At 44.4% G+C, this 16,483-nt stretch overlaps 1 protein-coding gene across 8 annotated transcripts in view; it reads right to left on the bottom strand.

Annotated features, from left to right (window-relative positions):
- The window catches only part of THRB (thyroid hormone receptor beta), a 284,536-nt gene that overhangs the window by 12,497 nt on the left and 255,556 nt on the right, over positions 1 to 16,483 (bottom strand). For all 8 annotated transcript variants that reach the window (XM_070433319.1, XM_070433314.1, XM_070433317.1 and 5 more), the window contains 3 exons: positions 7,600 to 7,700; positions 5,552 to 5,699; positions 2,322 to 2,527 (listed from right to left, as the gene is read on the bottom strand). In XM_070433319.1, coding sequence (XP_070289420.1) covers positions 2,322 to 2,527; positions 5,552 to 5,699; positions 7,600 to 7,700 — 455 coding nt within the window. The remainder of the gene's footprint in view (positions 1 to 2,321; positions 2,528 to 5,551; positions 5,700 to 7,599; positions 7,701 to 16,483) is intronic.

Here is a 16,483-nt window from a genome sequence, read left to right as displayed (position 1 = left end):
TCATCCTGAGCATAAGTACTCAATTGAGGTCATCCTTCTGCAAGGAATATTTGTAAATATGTATTTGTAACCTGGCTGAGACACGGCTTAACTGTACTGTCTCTGAGGATGGGCTGGTGGAACTGTATGTTCTGCTTAATAAATATTTATTGAGTTCTGTTCTGGTTATCCACCGCTGCGTAACAAACTATCCCAAGACTTAGGGGCTTAAAAACAACACATCTTTACACTCAGAGTTCTGGGGATTGATGGTCTCAGTTGCGTAGTTGGTTCTCACTTGGGGTCCCTCATACAATTGTCATCATATGGCACCAGAAGCTGGTGTCATCTGAAGGTTTCTTTACTCACATTTCTGGTGCCTGGGTTGAGAACCTCTTCACATGGCTAGCTTGGGCTTCCTCACAGCATGGCAGTTCTCAGGGTAGGTGGGCTTTTATTTACATGGCATTTAGCTTCCCTCAGAGAGACAAGGTAGCTTCACCCTCCAAGATAATCAAATGGAAACTACAAGGCTTCTTATGACTCAGCCTGAGTGGTTACTCTTTCCAAATCCATTGTTTAAAGGAATCATAGACCAGATTCAAGGGGAGAGAAAAATAGACTCTACCTCTCCATGGGAGAATGGGCTGTGTATATAAGGAGGAAAGAATCTAATGGCAGCCAACTTGGAGAAGAGCTTTCACAAATTTCAACAATAAATGTGCCAGACCCTGGGTACAATGCTGAATGGAACATGGTCGCTCCCCCGAGTTGCAGGAGTGATCCCAGGCACAGAGGGGATTGGCTGATAGAAATGAAGTTCATTGTAGAGATAGATGGGACAGTGCAAGCATTCTCATCTTGCCCAGCACCCCTCTAAGAAAAAAAATGGCCTGAAGAAGTGGTTATTTATATTTGGATCAAGAGGGGGCAATTTCTTGAACAGATCAAGCAGCTACAAATAATATACATTTCATGTCAGCTCTTAGAATCATGTTTGCTAACATTGTTGGTAGAAGTCGTCAACAAAGTGAATTATGGGTAAGATTTCCCCTCTCCCCAAATTTCCTACACACACACACACCAATCCCATTATAATGGTGATGTTGAAGTAGGAGGACAGTTATATCATTATACCTTTTTGTTCGAGTGGAAAGGTACTCTCATGTACCCTAGAGATAAAAATAAACCCATAGAACAGTGATGGCGAACCTATGACACGCGTGTCAGGTGACACGTGAACTCATTTTTTTGGTTGATTTTTCTTTGTTAAATGGCATTTAAGTATATAAAATAAATATCAAAAATATAAATCGTTGTTTTACTATGGTTGCAAAGATCAAAAAATTTTTATATGTGATATGGCACCAGAGTTAAGTTAGGGTTTTTCAAAATGCGGACACGCTGAGCTCAAAAGGTTCGCCATCACTGCCATAGAATGTCTGATGCAGGGCTCAGTGAGATACTCATGAAGGGTTCCTGTCATAAACCAAGAGCAGGGTCAGTCTCTGCGATGGTCAAACACCAGCTGGTGGTGGGATGGGTAGTCCATCTGGTGAGGTGGGTGGAGGGCCTGGACTTGGAAGCAGAAGACCTGAGTTGGCCTTGGGCCTGGCTCAGCCACTTTCTAGTAACATGATATTGGGTGAGCCACTTAAGGCCTTGGCTTGTTTTGCATTATCTGTTAAATGGGATAGTAATTCCAGCCTCAAAGCATTGCGAAGTTCAAAGGAGAAATGAGTGGCAAGGATTTTCACAATGGTTACTTTTATAAAAACATCAAACAACGATACTCTAAGGGTCTTGAAAGTCCTGTTTTCTCTACATGCCCCCTCTTTGCCCCCATCCCTACTTTGTCTTCCTGGCCTTGAGAGAATTTAAGCTAAACATTTTGACTTCTACTTACATAAAAATGCATTTGAGATAAGGAATACTTTGTTCTAGGGGTTATTCTGAAGGGAATATTTTGGAGTGAGCTTAGTAGATTAAGTATGTATGTAAATGGGCATCTGAGGGAAGAAATGAGCATAAAAGGGAAAACTGGCAGGTAATGAATTTTACTAATTAATCCCCAGCTAGTAGCAAAAGCAAGCAGATAATGTGGCCGTAGGAACTGCTCTGGAATCTAGGGACCCACAAACAGTAGTGCTAGGAGGGACCCTTGCTCTCAGGGAGACCTGGATTCCATTCCTGGCTCTGCAATCACCTGACTTCTCAGTGCTGCAGAGTCCTTCTCAGTAAGATGGGCTGGTCACCTCAGCCCCCAGGGCTGTGAGGCCTAAGTGAGATGAAGCAGAAAGTGCTGACTCGCAGCTGCTATTTAGCTGTGCTAGGAGCCTCACCAGGAATTTCCGCTTCTGCTTCCAGTGGCTGCCTTGGGCATTGGTGGCCACGTGGGCTTCGGTGACGGTTTTGATGAGCTCCCACTCCTCGTCGGTGGGCTCCGGCTTGTGCCCGATGGATTTCTGCAGCTCCTCCCGCCGTCTCTTCTCCCGGTTCTCCTCAATCAGCTTCCGCTTTGCCAGCCGCTTGCTGTCATCCAGTACCACTGGGAGGAGAGAGGGAGACAAACACACAGATACTCCTAGAGACGTGGCAGACTGCACGTCCCAGGACCGCTGGTGCGCAGATGGCTCGGCGGGGCCCACAGGGTGGGTCACACTGGGGCGTTTTCTCCCTGGGCAGCACACTGCCATTGACTAGCCATTGTCCAATATGAGCCCGGGCGCCAAACTCCCAGTGCCTAGCCAGCTTTTCCAAACAAAGCTGGTTGGACACTGGGCATCCCAATCCCACAGAATATGGCCCTAAATAAGAACGAAGCAGGGAGAGGACAAACCTATCCTACCCACAGGTTCCCAGATGAGTCTGTCTAGCCAATTATCTGAATTCACTCTTTCAGTTTCTATAACTCCCTTCCTCCCTCCAAATGGCTCTTACTAAGAGAATTTAGGAGGTTAAAGAAAGTTCTGTAGCAATAAATGGGACACTGATGATCCCTTCCTTCAGCTCCTCATTAGCTCCCTTCCTATATAATAAAAAGCTAATATGCAAATTGTCCCCTTAGGAGTTTGACCGACTGGGAGTTTGACTGCTTGCTATGGTGTCCGACTGCTTGCTATGGTGTCCGCCGAATGAAGGAAGGCCCCGGCCAGCAGCTGGAAGGCCCTGATCAGCCCTGATCGCTGGCCAGGCCTAGGGAGCCTACCCATACATGAATTTCGTGCACAGGGCCTCTAGTAAGGAATAATTAGAATGTGGCCAGGCTGTTCTTGAGTTTCACAGGTACTCACTTTGTATTACTCTCTACCTGGTCAACCCTTATTGGTGGGAAAGGCGCCCAGGCTTTGCCATCTAGAAAGATCTGGGTTTGAATCATGACACAACCACATTCTAGCTGTGTGACCTCTGGCAAGTTAGTTAGGCTCACTAAGCTTACATTTCTTCCTATAAAATGGGATCAATAATACCCACTTCACAGGGTAGTCAATGTGATAATGTATTAAAAGTGCTTCAGTAAATGCAGCCATGATTTTGATCATTTATGCAGAAGGGAAACAAAAAAATCTATACTTCTGTGGTTAATTTCCAAAACAAACCCATTTTGCCAGACGCTTAGTAACTATCCATGGAATGGAAAGGCTGAGGTTTACCACTATAGAGTCATGGTCTTTTGGGTCTAGAAGGAACCCTAGATATTATCTAGTCCAACTCTCTCCTTCCACAGAGGAGGAAGTTGATCCAGAGAGATCACCACTGGCCTAAAGTCACACAGCAAGTTCATGGCAGAGCCAAGACAAGACCCAGGACACGTGACTCCAGTCCTACATCACTGTCCTCGGGCCATTTCCTGATGAAGGTGTGGCCTGCTAGGAAAAGAAAAAAGCAAACACAGCAGGAAGAAGAAAACCAAAGGTGCTCAGCGAGTCTGCAAACAGAATAATCACCTGGATTTGATTAGATCACCAACGTCAAGTGAGGATTGACAAGTGTGGGGAATATGAATGAGCCCTGTTCAGTCATTGTAGTTCACTCATTAAAGGGAGAAGAAGGAGGGGGCTTTACTCATAACCCCATTTACCAAATGCATACACTGTGCCAGAGATGGTTGCATCAGATGCACATTATCTAATTTGATCCTGCAAACAACCTGCGAAGTAGGTGATCATTTCACAGAAGGGAAACCAGAGATAAGTCTGATGGCCACACAGCTAGTAAGTAGCAGATCTGGGACTCCAAGAGTTTTTCTGATTCTAAAGCCTGAGCTCCTATAATAATAATAATAATACTTCACAAGCAAATAAGGTGCACTCAGAATGGAGTCCCACCCAGTCTAGGTTAACACTGAGTTTTCTTAAACCTCATAAACATTCGTATCTTTAAGTTCTCAATAGAACAATGAAATGGATACTTATTAATAACAGTTCATTTTAGTGACACATATAAGTATTTGGTTCTTTCTAGGTCAGTCATTTTCACGTACCCTTGTCAGGCATATTGTTGGCAATGGCTAAAAGCCTTTAAAAGATAAAGACAATATGCTCAGCTGGGAGGTGGGATTAACCCTGGATTTGCAGCCTAACACCCTAACACAACCCTCCTCCTTTTAAAAACTCCCCATTCTGTCTTCTTTAATGGGCAGACCAGAACATTCCAAAGATATTTTTGTTCTAACTGAGAGAACCCTGTTAGTCACATAAACATAAGCCATCAATTGATTTCCTCTTTCATGGGGAAAAAAATCCTTGATGCATTCCTTTTTTCTTTCTTTCCTATTTTTTTCTTCCTTCTTCTTTTTTTTTTCTTTTAGTAAAGGTTGGAATCCTTTATTGATGTGCAAAAAGTTTATGCCAGGAGAGGTCATTAACCCTGATGCCTGGCAAAAGAGAGGCCACCCGTTCAGAATGACACAGTCCTTATTTTATTATTAGATTAACTAAAGCTGCTGGTGTAAATCCCCTCCTCGGTGTGGGGAGAAGAGACCCAAATGTTGGCGGCTAATCTCACCACCATATGCTGTGGCACTTTGAAAACTGGGTAGGAAGACTTCAGCTCGGAATGTTTTTAAGGCCAAAAATATAACCACCAACCAACAGCAGGGTGACTCCTGCAATAGCACTCAGCTTCACATTCTTCAGAAATTTCTGATCACGATGTTTTCTGCCAGTGCCCTGTCTCCGAAAATGGCCACAAAATAAATTCCTGTCTCTGCTTTTGAAAAAGAGTAGGAGTCATCCATGTGGTTCTCCCCACATGAATGTTGTGTGTAAAATTAGACCTTCCCAAGGTGAATGGACAAGACTCTCATTTATAATCTCCATTGCAGACAGAGTATTGCGAGCAGTGTTGCAACTATGAAAGGGATAATTTAATCGCTTTCCCTCACCCATCAGCTGGAGACGTGCAGAGTTAGAAGCTGGAAACCACCCAGCAATGACTGTGGAAATGCTAGGTGTCTTCCCTCTGTCCACATGGGTTCCTGCTCGCTTTTCTACCTGGCTGATCTCCTTGAACCAAACCTTTCCCCAATCAACACCCCTTGAATATAAAACAAAGGAAGAAGATTACTTACAATCTGTTGCCATGCCAACATAGATGCATTTTTTAAAGCGACATTCCTGGCACTGGTTTCGTGTAACTTTGTCTATGACACATTTTCCTTCATATTTACAGGAATAGGATGGATGGAGATTTTTCTGAATGGTTCTTCTAAAGAAACCCTACATGAAAAAGAAAGGCCCAAGACAACAGTTTCATATTTTCTAGAAATACATGACTCTAGAATCTCATGTCCACAGAGCTGTGATGGATTGTTTTGGGCCTGTAGCTCTACTTATTTAAATATAGGACAGTTGGATCAAAGTAAATGTAAAGAATTCTAAATCTGAGCTGAAGAAGATGTCACAGGACTACAGAGTTAATATCTTTTTTTTTTTTTTGGCATTTATTCAAGGAAAAGAGGCTAATGGGAAAGTCTAGTGTTTGCTTTTATCTTTCTAAACATTGAGTAATAATATAAATAAATGATATTATTTCATTTCATAGAGAGCCACAATTATGTTGCTAAATTAAGCTATGAAGAGATTTGCTGTACTTTTTAATGGAGAATAAAAGAGCTGGAGACTTACTTGCAATACTTTGGTGTCATAATTTAATCATTTAGTAATTAAACGAATATAACTGCCTTTAGAGAATTAGTTTAGTTCTTGTTTTTGATTCTTGAGATAGCCATGATCAGTTCAGATCGTCCTTGCAACAACAGTACATGGGGAGTAGAAAATTTCAGGTTCTCTATCACATTTTTCCCACAGCTCATTGCATTAGGGTCTTTCCTTTCATCATACTCTTTTTCTTTTTTTTAAAAAAAATATTTTTTCCCAATTGATTTCAGAGAGGGAGAGAAAGAGATAGAAACATCAATGATGAGAGAGAATCATTGATCAGCTGCCTCCTGCATGCCCCCTACTGGGGACTGAGCCTGCAACCTGGGTATGTGCCCTAACCAGGAACTGAACCGATACCTCCTGGTTCATAGTTTGATGCTCAACCACTGAGCCACACTCTTTTTCTCCAGTATCCGCAGACATCCACCTTAAGGTCAATGTGTTTCTTCCTTTCTTAAGGCATGGGAGAACCCCACTGTGAAATTTTCTGAGGATGCCATTTAGTTCCAGGCTTAGGTGGCTTACGTAATGCTCTCAAGGGTGTGTTCTACCAGAACCTTTCTGGACATGATACTTAAGTCTTAGCAAATATACTTAAGTATTGTAGGAATTGATAATGGCACAGAGCACTTATTGTGAGCAGCTCATTGCAAAGTGCTGTACACATATCTTCTGTCTCTTCTACAACTTATGAAGTAGGGACTCAGTATCTCCATTGTGGGGTTTGGAAAATGAAGCCTCAGACAGGTTAAATCACTTGTCCAGAGTCACATGGGGACCACATGCTGGATCTTGGCCTGGAACCCAGGAATTATACTCCAAATCTGCAGCAAACAGCCTGTGGCAGAGTGAACCCTGTCTCCTTAAAACACTGGTGATAAAACAGGAGGAGAAATGATAACTTCTTGGGATGATAACATGTCGTATCTATGCCTTTTAAAACTCAAAGGGAGAACTTTGTTTATTTTTATTTCATTATTTCCCTTTCTAAAAAACCAGACAGACATCACACTCTCCCAAACATTCATTTAATTATTTTTGATTTGGAAAAAAAAAATTAGTTCTTTGCCCTGACCGGTTTGGCTCAGTGGCTAGAGCATCGGCCTGCGGACTGAAAGGTCCCAGGCTCGATTCCAGTCAAGGGCATGTACCTTGGTTGCGGGCACATCCCCAATAGGGGGTGTGCAGGAGGCAACTGATGGATGTTGCTCTCTCATCGATGTTTCTAACTCTCTATCCCTCTCCCTTCCTCTCTGTAAAAAAAAATCAATAAAATATATTTTGAAAAAAAATTAGTTCTTGAACATGCCAAAAAAATAGAGAACTACCAGACACCTTGAAGATCACAGGCCAGGAATGTTGGAAATTGGGTCTAATTTGAACTGAAACTTAAGGTTGCCTTCTGGTGGGAGGGGCCTGGAGCTCGGCTGGACTCCTTAGGACCCCGGGCAATTACCTTGCAGCCTTCACAGGTGATGCAGCGGTAGTGATAGCCCGTGGCCTTGTCGCCGCACACCACACATAGCTCATCCTTGTCTAAGTAACTGGGGATGTACCCTGTGAAGGAGGAAAAAAGAAGGGTGTGAGAAAATAATATTGTGTTAAAGTCAAAGACATACTACAGCCAGGAGGAGGATAAGGAGAAGACAGGAGGTAACATGGATGAGAGAGGAGGCAAGACAATTATTTTATACATTTTAAAATAATTTTTGCTTTAGGATCTATTTCTCCTGATCATTGAGATTTAAATATAAAAGGTAAATAAAATGTTTAACGAGAAAACATTTACAAGTCTTTCCCTGACAATATACTTCCCCAGTATCTTAACCTTAACCTTATCTGGCATCTTATCTCACACTTACAGAGCTTATGAGGCCCAGGGTTTCAGAATGCCTTAGAAATAGGTGTGCTCACACTTGCTGTGCAAATGGGAACAGACCCAAAGATTGTGGAGCCAGGATCCGAGACACCAAGTGCTCTGGATTCTGGTCAACACACTCTTTTTGTTTATTTTAGATCTTGTCTTAGAGGGCTTGATTCACTTTGAAATCAAGGCACCAGGCAAATAAATTCAGAACACTTTATAGCTGGAAAGTCCTGGGAGATCATCAAATTCTTTTGAGGTGAACAGGCCTTCAGAAGTTTGGGTTTCCTTAGGGCAGCGGTCCTCAACCTGTGGGTCACGACCCCTTTGGGGGTCGAATGACCCTTTCACAGGGGTCACCTAAATACATCCTGCATATCAGATATTTACATTACGATTCATAACAGTAGCAAAATTACAGTTATGAAGTAGCAATGAAAATAATTTTATGTTTGGGGGTCACCACAACATGAGGAACTGTATTAAAGGGTTGCGGGATTAGGAAGGTTGAGAACCCTGCCTTAGGGTCACCCTAGAAATTAACAGTATATTCAAGCTCATTCAAGACCTAGTGATCTGGGGAGATGCATGCTCACGAATCAGCTTTTTTTTTTTTTTGACTCTGATCATTAGGTTTAATACAGTGAGACATGACTAAGGAGAGCTTAAGGGCAATACTGTTTCCCCACATGAAAATCACTATGTCCAGGCCAATCTGATTAAGATACCATCACCAGAAGTGAAAATTTGAAGTTTGAGTTTTACACAACTTGTTCAACTTTCTACTTTGGGCTATAGAGACCACTGTTCATGCCAATCAAAAGAGTCTTTGCTTGCTGGTTATCATTCCCCTTTGCATAACTGTAAACCCCCCAACCCCAAGGGTGTATACCACTATCTATTAGGTAATGGATGGTATGGTCACTCAAATTTAATAGGAAATACTAACAAAATCGACAGGAAAACTCATTAGGCATTGATTCATTCCAAACATAGTTTTGGGGTATCCATCCATACAAAGAAATGATAGGTAAATTTATGGTTTTCAATTTTTCTAAAACAAACTGTCTTATTTGTGTAGTTTTTATTTAAAAAATCTGGACTTGGTAAGGAACTAATACACAAATACAACCATTGTTTTTGATTCATAAAGACTGACCACTAAAATCCATTGGAAAATGCTAGTTAAGTCCAAAACATCTCTGACCATGTTCACTATACCCCCCCCCCCCCACCCCAATTCTACAGTTTGATAACTAACTAGTTCTCTGGACACACAGCCTATGCTTTGACACCCCTAAGGAAGCTAAATCATTAGTATGTTTAGTTATTCTTCCAATTTAATTTGAACCTCCTCAGTTCATCCCACAGCACAGATCCTTTTGAGTTAAGCTTTTTCCCACTGGTACTTTCTTTCCTATGTCATTTCTTTATATACTTCAAAAATCTTGGATGGTTCATTCTTTAGTCTTTCCCAACATACTAATTCTGATTCCTTTTACATTTGATTCTTAGTATTAGGCACCAAATTTTGCATCATGTTAACCTTTAACCCACTGGTAAACAATATATCCATCCATTCATCCATCCATCCATCCATCCATTTATTTAACAAACATGTATGGGCCTCTTGTGTAAGTCACTGGGTACAAACTTGAAACAGCATTAACTTAAAAGGTATTCTTTCTTTGTGTCCACAAATTCCAGCTGAGGTGCCCCGGAGGCCCCCACTTCACAAAATCTTTCCTCAGAACAGCCACTGCCTTTCTGTCCTCAGTACTGCCCTAATGGAATCTTTGAGCAGCTTTGCTTTACACCTTGCCCCATCACTGTCTGGGTCCTTGCTGCTGGGGGACAGTAGACACATTTACATTTATTCTTGCATTATGTCTTTTTACAACTAAAGAAATATTTCACAGAACTTTTATCTTTGTCAAGAGTGGGAAGACAAACGTAATTCAAGAAAAATGAAAGAGAATATATTTCTTTCTGGAAGTGAAAAATCCTATATAATAAAAGCCTAATATGCTAATCGACTGAATGGTGGGATGACTGGTCACTCTGATGCACACTGACCACCAGGGGGCAGATGCTCAACGCAGGAGCTGCTCCCAGCCCATAGGCCCCAGGCTAGCCAAGGGGTGTGCCAGTGGGGGCCCCTAGATCGCCCCGCCAGTCACGTTCTCAATTTTTTTCCTGAACAAAAAAAAAGCTCTCATAGATATTTTTTACACAAACACTTACTTGGTGTTTACCATGTGCCAGATATGTCCTAAATGCTTTACAAATATGACCTCATTTAATCCTCACATCATCCTTTTAAGGTAGCTCTATTATTAGCCACATTTAATAGATGAGAAACTGTAGCATAGAGAAATTAAGAGATTTGCCTGAGATAACATAGTAAGTGGTGGAGCTAGGATTCAAACTTGGATAGTAGGCTCCAGAGTCCATGCTCTTAACTACTATGCCTCCCATGTGATCTTCACAGCACTTACTGTAGACATAACTTGATAGTTCTCTGTGCTATCATTTAGTGTGTGATTACTTAATTAAAGGCTATTCCTCACTCAACCATAATCTCCACAAGAGCAGGGGTTCTGTCTAGTTTTTGTTGTCACTGTATAGCCAGCATGTACTCATTTTGCGACCAATAAATATTTTTTGAATAAATAAATCAGTCTTCATTGATGAAAAAAAAAGACTTCCTGAAACGAAAATGTATTAACTTTTAGGGCCAGGGTTGGGCATAATACAGTTTCATGCGCAAGAAGGACCTTCCTCCTTCCTATCCTGTAGACTCAAATTCTTAGCAGCTGACACAACCTTTCAATCCATAATTAGAGCTAAACCACTTGATGCAAACCAGCAGGAAAGGGAATAGATGGATATAATGAGTTTTAGTCAAAATCTTAATCACAAGGGTACACACACTGGCAGTCGACAGTGTTTGGCTTGCAGGGTGTTTAAAAATCTCAGCCAATTTTTAAAACCAGGAGCTTTCACATAAAACCCAGATTTCTGCTTATTGTGAAAAATGGGGAGACCCGGCACTCCCGAGCCCACATTTTCACAGGGCAGCAACAACTCTCTCTCCTAAGGGAGAGGCATACTTGCTAGTTACCCACGGTCAGCACCAGTCCCTACTGTGCCCCAACTCTGAGGCGAAATGTCAGTTGCCATTTACGTTTATTCCTGCATTATGTCTTTTTTACAAGTAAAAGAATACTTCACAGAACTTTTATCCTTGTCAAAAGTGGGAAGACAAATGTAATTCAAGAAAAATGAAAGAGAATACATTTCTTTCTGGAAGTGAAAAATCTACACTAATAAAAGAGAAACATGGTAATTGGCATACGACCGCTACCCTTCCCATTGGCTAATCAGCGTATCCTTATGCAAATTAACTGTCAGCCAAGATGGCGGCCGGCAGCCAGGCAGCTGGAAGCTAACAGGCTTGCTTGCTGTGGACTCCAACGTTCCCCCGCCGGCCTCTGAGCTTCAGTTGGAAACATAGTAACATTTACAGAAGATAAACAAAACTCCAGAAAGCTCCTGTCAGTCAGCCGGGATCTCAGAGCTGGAGTCGCAACATTGTTTCGAATACAGAAAACAAAGGCCAGAAACCTGCTTTCAGCCGAGCATCAGAGAGAAAGCCGGCTCTCAGCTCCAGTGACAGCCATAGAAGGTAAATAAATGCCAGAATAAAAAAAAAAGAAAAAAAGGAGAGGTTTGGAGCTTCAGTCGCCCACCAGCCTGAAAACAGCCCTCAGCCCCTCACCCAGACTGGCCAGGCACCCCAGTGGGGACCCCCACCCTGAAGCAACAAGATGGCGGCTAATTTGCATACTGAAGGCAGGCGGCAGCAGGCAAGGCTGTCTGCAGTCTGGGACCCGGATCTGTGACCCTGCCGGGCGGGATCAGTGGAGCCACGAGGCCTCCCAGCACCAGGATCAGCGTGACAGGGGGCAGCGCCCAAACGCCCTGATTGCCCTGCGGCTCTGTGAGTGACAGAGGGCGGGGCCACAACCTCCCTATCTGCCCTGCTCTGTTCCTGACAGGGGAAGGCGCCCCAATCACCTGATCAGCCCTGCTCTGTGCCTGATAGGGGGGAGCTCCCCAATCCCCTGATCGCCCTGCGGCTCTGTGTGTGACAGGGTGCGGCGCACCAACCCCCTGATCGGCCCTGCTCTGTGTGTGATAGGGTGCGGCACCCCAACCCCCGCCCCCCCCCACGGGCCCTGCTCTGTGTGTGACAGGGTAGAGCCATAACCTCTCCATTGGCCCTGCCCTGAGGGTGACAGTGGCGGCGCCCCAACCCCCTGATCAGCCCTGCTCTGTGGGTGATAGAGGGTGGCACCCCAACCCCCCTCCATGGGCCTTGCTCTGTGTGTGACAGGGTAGAGCCATAACCTCCCCATTGGCCCTGCCCTGAGTGTGACAGGGTGCAGCGCCCCAACCCCCTGATCCGCCCTGCTCTGTGTGTGACAGGGGGCGGTGCCCCAACTCCTCTATCGGCCCTACTCTGTGAGTGACAGGGGGGAGCTCCTCAACCCCCTGATCCGCCCTGCTCTGTGTGTGACAGGGGGCGGTGCCCCAACTCCTCTATCGGCCCTACTCTGTGAGTGACAGGGGAGAGCTCCTCAACCCCCTGATCGGCCCTGCTCTGTGCATGACAGGGGGGAGCTTCTCAACCCCCTGATGGGCCCTGCTCTGTGAGTGACAGGGAGCAGTGCCCCAATCCCCTGATCGGCCCTGCTCTGTGCGTGACGGGGTGGCGCCACAACCTCCCCATCGACCCTGCCTTGAGTGTGACAGGGGGCGGTGCCCCAACCCCCCAATCGGCCCTACCCTGAGCATGACTGAGGGTGGCATCGCAACCTCCCGATCCACCCTGCTCTGTGCATGACGGGGCGGCACCCCAACTCCCCAATCGGCCCTGCTCTGAGCCTGACCAGGGGCTGCACCTAGGGATTGGGCGTGCCCTCTGCCACCCGGAAGCAGGCCTAAGCCAGCAGGTCGTTATCTCCCAAGGGGTCCCAGACTGTGAGAGGGCACAGGCCGGGATGGGGGACCCCCCCCCTCCACCGAGTGCACAAATTTTTGTGCACCGGGCCTCTAGTATTCTTATAAAATAAGCAATATGTGTGCAGGTTGAAAAGTTTAAATTAAGCAGTCCTTATCAAACAACTGAGCCTCTCTCACTAATATCAGCTCTCTGGTGCTTGCAGAGTTTTAAAACTCTGGTGCCAATGCGATCATTTTCTGTTTTAAGAGAGGGGATGGGTGAAAAGCAGGAAGGTGGGGTTTATTAGAAGAGTGGAAAAGGGACGGGAGTGGAAAGGGTTACCCACAATGGGCACCAGCTGACTCTGATTTTGCTTTAAGAGTGAACTTATGGCACTGGGCTCACACGGAACACCCACAGGTATTTCATGTCCTGCATGTTTGAGAAAAACATTTGCCTTTTCTTTATCTGAAAATCCATTCAGAATGAGATTCAAGGTTATAGCTCTGAAAATGTGGGCTATCAGCTCTTCAGCCTGATGTGACATGAAGGAGAAGGAGTGGCTACATTGTTATCAGGATAACATCATTGCTACTCTAAGCTGCACTGGTCTCCCTCAGGTATGCCCTGCAGCCATGGTGAGTGTGCACATCACACAATGAAGAAAAGGAGGGTACTGACTTCATGGTGCTAATGATCTAGATAGAGTGGACATAACCAAACATATATGACAAAGAGAACCCAAATTCAGGCTATGGGAATGACCTATAACACATATATGTAAGTAGCATGTTGCAGGTATATATGTCTGTGTATGTTCAAGTGTACTACTCCATTAAGAAACAGCTCAATCTGCAGAAATCTAAGCTTTTCAATACGAAATAAAAGGAGGGATTTTTACATTACAAAAGATCCATTACTGTAGATGGTCTCTAAATATTAAGTTCTTTTAACGTAGTGGTTCTCAATCAGGCGTGATTTTGACTCCAACGGGACATTTGTCAATATCTGGAGACATTGTTGGTTGTGGACTACTGGCATCTAGTGCATCGAGGCCAGGGATGCGTAGATATCCTACAAGGCTCAGGAGAGCCCCCAAATGTCAAGAGTGCCAAGGCTGAGACACTCTGCTCTAACATACATTAAATATACTTTATTTTCTTTTTTAAAAAGGTAATTTGCACACGTGACTTAGTGTCATTGCACAAAACAAGGGTACCACCTTTGAATGTGGTAGCGATTAAACAAAAGAGGCTGATAGGCTGTGAGCTGAGCTAGTGACCCAAAGTGATGCAGGCTGAGAAAGGCAGGATGCACACTGGCTGGCAGTGGGTGGTTGGTGGAGAAAAAGTGTCATTGGTTCAGGAATGGAGGGCAGTATGGCAGAGAGGAACACGAGGAAAAACTGGCCAAGATTTCTGGAGCTGAGAGAGTGGACTGAAGCATAAAACCAGAAAGAAAATGGAACTCATTAGGGAAGGGAAGAGTTGGTAGAACTAGTGTTTGATCTAACAGGACATGGAAAAGGGTCTGAATGTTGAAGAGGAGCCTGTGGTGGATGCAGAGGGCAAGGGGCGACTGTCACTGAGTGTCTGGAAGCAGAAGTCTTTGAGGGAGACGAGTGGTAAATGGGGAGAAGAGGACAGGACAATGTGGTGGGAAGTATCTGCAGTTAAGGAAAGAGGTCAGGGTGCGGTGACTACTCGAAAGCACATTCTGGGAATCTCCAGGAGAAATGAGGAAATTCTTAAAGCAGCTGGTACAGAGGGATCTGAGATGAGGGAGGTACCAAGGACAGCGCACGGAAGGTCAGTCGTCATGAGGATCTGGACAAGGAAGCCTACGGATACCGGTAGTGGGCATGGTACGTAGTATCAGTACAAGAAGATGGGGTGGAAAAAGGCTGGACTAGAGCACATGGTAGAGTGGGAAGCAATTGGACCTCAGGTTAAATGCACCCGAATCCTGAGCAGTGAGCAAAAAGCTCTGAGTTTGTGGAGAAGTATTCACAAAGAGATGCGAGGTGGTGGGCATGAACCCTCAATGCAGGAAATGAGCAACACCCATATTCTCTCCCAAGCCTGCCAGGCACCTGACTTCAGTTTCTCGCTATGCCTTGGACTCCTGCTCTTAGCTTTCACTGTGAGGAATGGCAGCGCATGCTCTAGGATGAAGTTAGGGCATCCAATGACATCCCTGAAGGACGTGCCTTTGACAAGAGAGAAAAGAAAGAAGAGCCAGCTCATGTTTTTGTCTGAGCTTGGACTTGGCTTGGAAACAATTGCTGTTTCTTAGTTTGCTTCCATTTCTGCGAGCTGAGAGGCACTGTCATTTAACTTTTGAAGAGTATGTTATGTATTCTACAAAATGGCTCTATTTTCTGGACTGGTGTTGTCTCTTAATAGTATATGGGCGGCAGTGCCTAATTTGAGTTCCTAACCTCACAGTGAGCATTCTTACAATTGCATTAGCATTGTAGGAAAGTCTGCAGTTGCCTTAACTGTGGGGAGCTGATATAGGGTTAAGCCTCAGACTGACCTGTGGGCAAAGTCACAAACAACTCCCAGTTTAGAGGGCACAGTCCTCTTAGCATAATTAGGCTTGACCTTATGAGGCTCCCTAGATCTTATCTGGGAAGCTAATGGGCTGAGGGAGGTGCAGGAAGTGGCCAAAACAAGTGAAACTCACAAGAACTGTGTAACTATGGAAACCACTACCTTGTTTACCGCTCACTATAAAATAAAGGCTCAGCTTGCCTTGGGATCTCTCTCTGTGGCCTCAGCCAGGCACTGGGAAGATCCACAGAGACTAAGGAAAGCTAGAGAGTTCTGAACACTGTCTCGGTGTAAAACATTCTTCGCTGACTCCGTCCACACCTTTGAGAACCCCTGGACCACTGGGGCTGGCCCCCAGCACTTAACCTCTTAAGTATCATTACATTTTAAAGACATGATGCCTGTGACAGATCAATGATTGTATATGTGTTTAAACTAAAGAAATTCAGCTAGAGAGGAAGAGCAGAGATGGGAGATGGGAGAGGGGAGAGAGAGGAAAACTGAGGGAGAAAGAGATTGAGGAACAGAGGTGGTGGTGTGAAGGAGAGACAAGGAGGAGAAGAGGGGACGGGAGGGAAGAGGAGGGAAAGTTGAGAAAGAGAAATCGAAAGAGTATGCAATCACTTCATATTCAAGTTCATGGCTGGGAGTGATTATGCAATGGGACTTATAAATCTTCCCATTTTGGTTTCCTTTCCTGCCTGCCTCTCACGAGACCGAGTGTAATTCTAGCGTTTAAGGGTACCTGTTTCTCATGAAACATTTTTTTTCTCTGTGGGCAGATTTTAAAACCTCCCCATCCCCAACTCTATGGTATAGCAATCTTTCTCTAACTTTAAAGAGGCCAAGGAAATTCTAATTAGAGATCATATTTCTAATATGAGGCTTAACTCCTCTTTTTAATCCAAATCTT

Source organism: Myotis yumanensis, unplaced genomic scaffold, assembly GCF_028538775.1.
Source record: "Myotis yumanensis isolate MYYU_CA2020_CCGP unplaced genomic scaffold, mMyoYum1.0.hap1 SCAF_14, whole genome shotgun sequence".
Classification (NCBI taxonomy): domain Eukaryota; kingdom Metazoa; phylum Chordata; class Mammalia; order Chiroptera; family Vespertilionidae; genus Myotis; species Myotis yumanensis.
The sequence above is the reverse complement of the archived record's forward strand: the minus strand, read 5'-3'. Positions and strand labels throughout refer to the sequence as shown.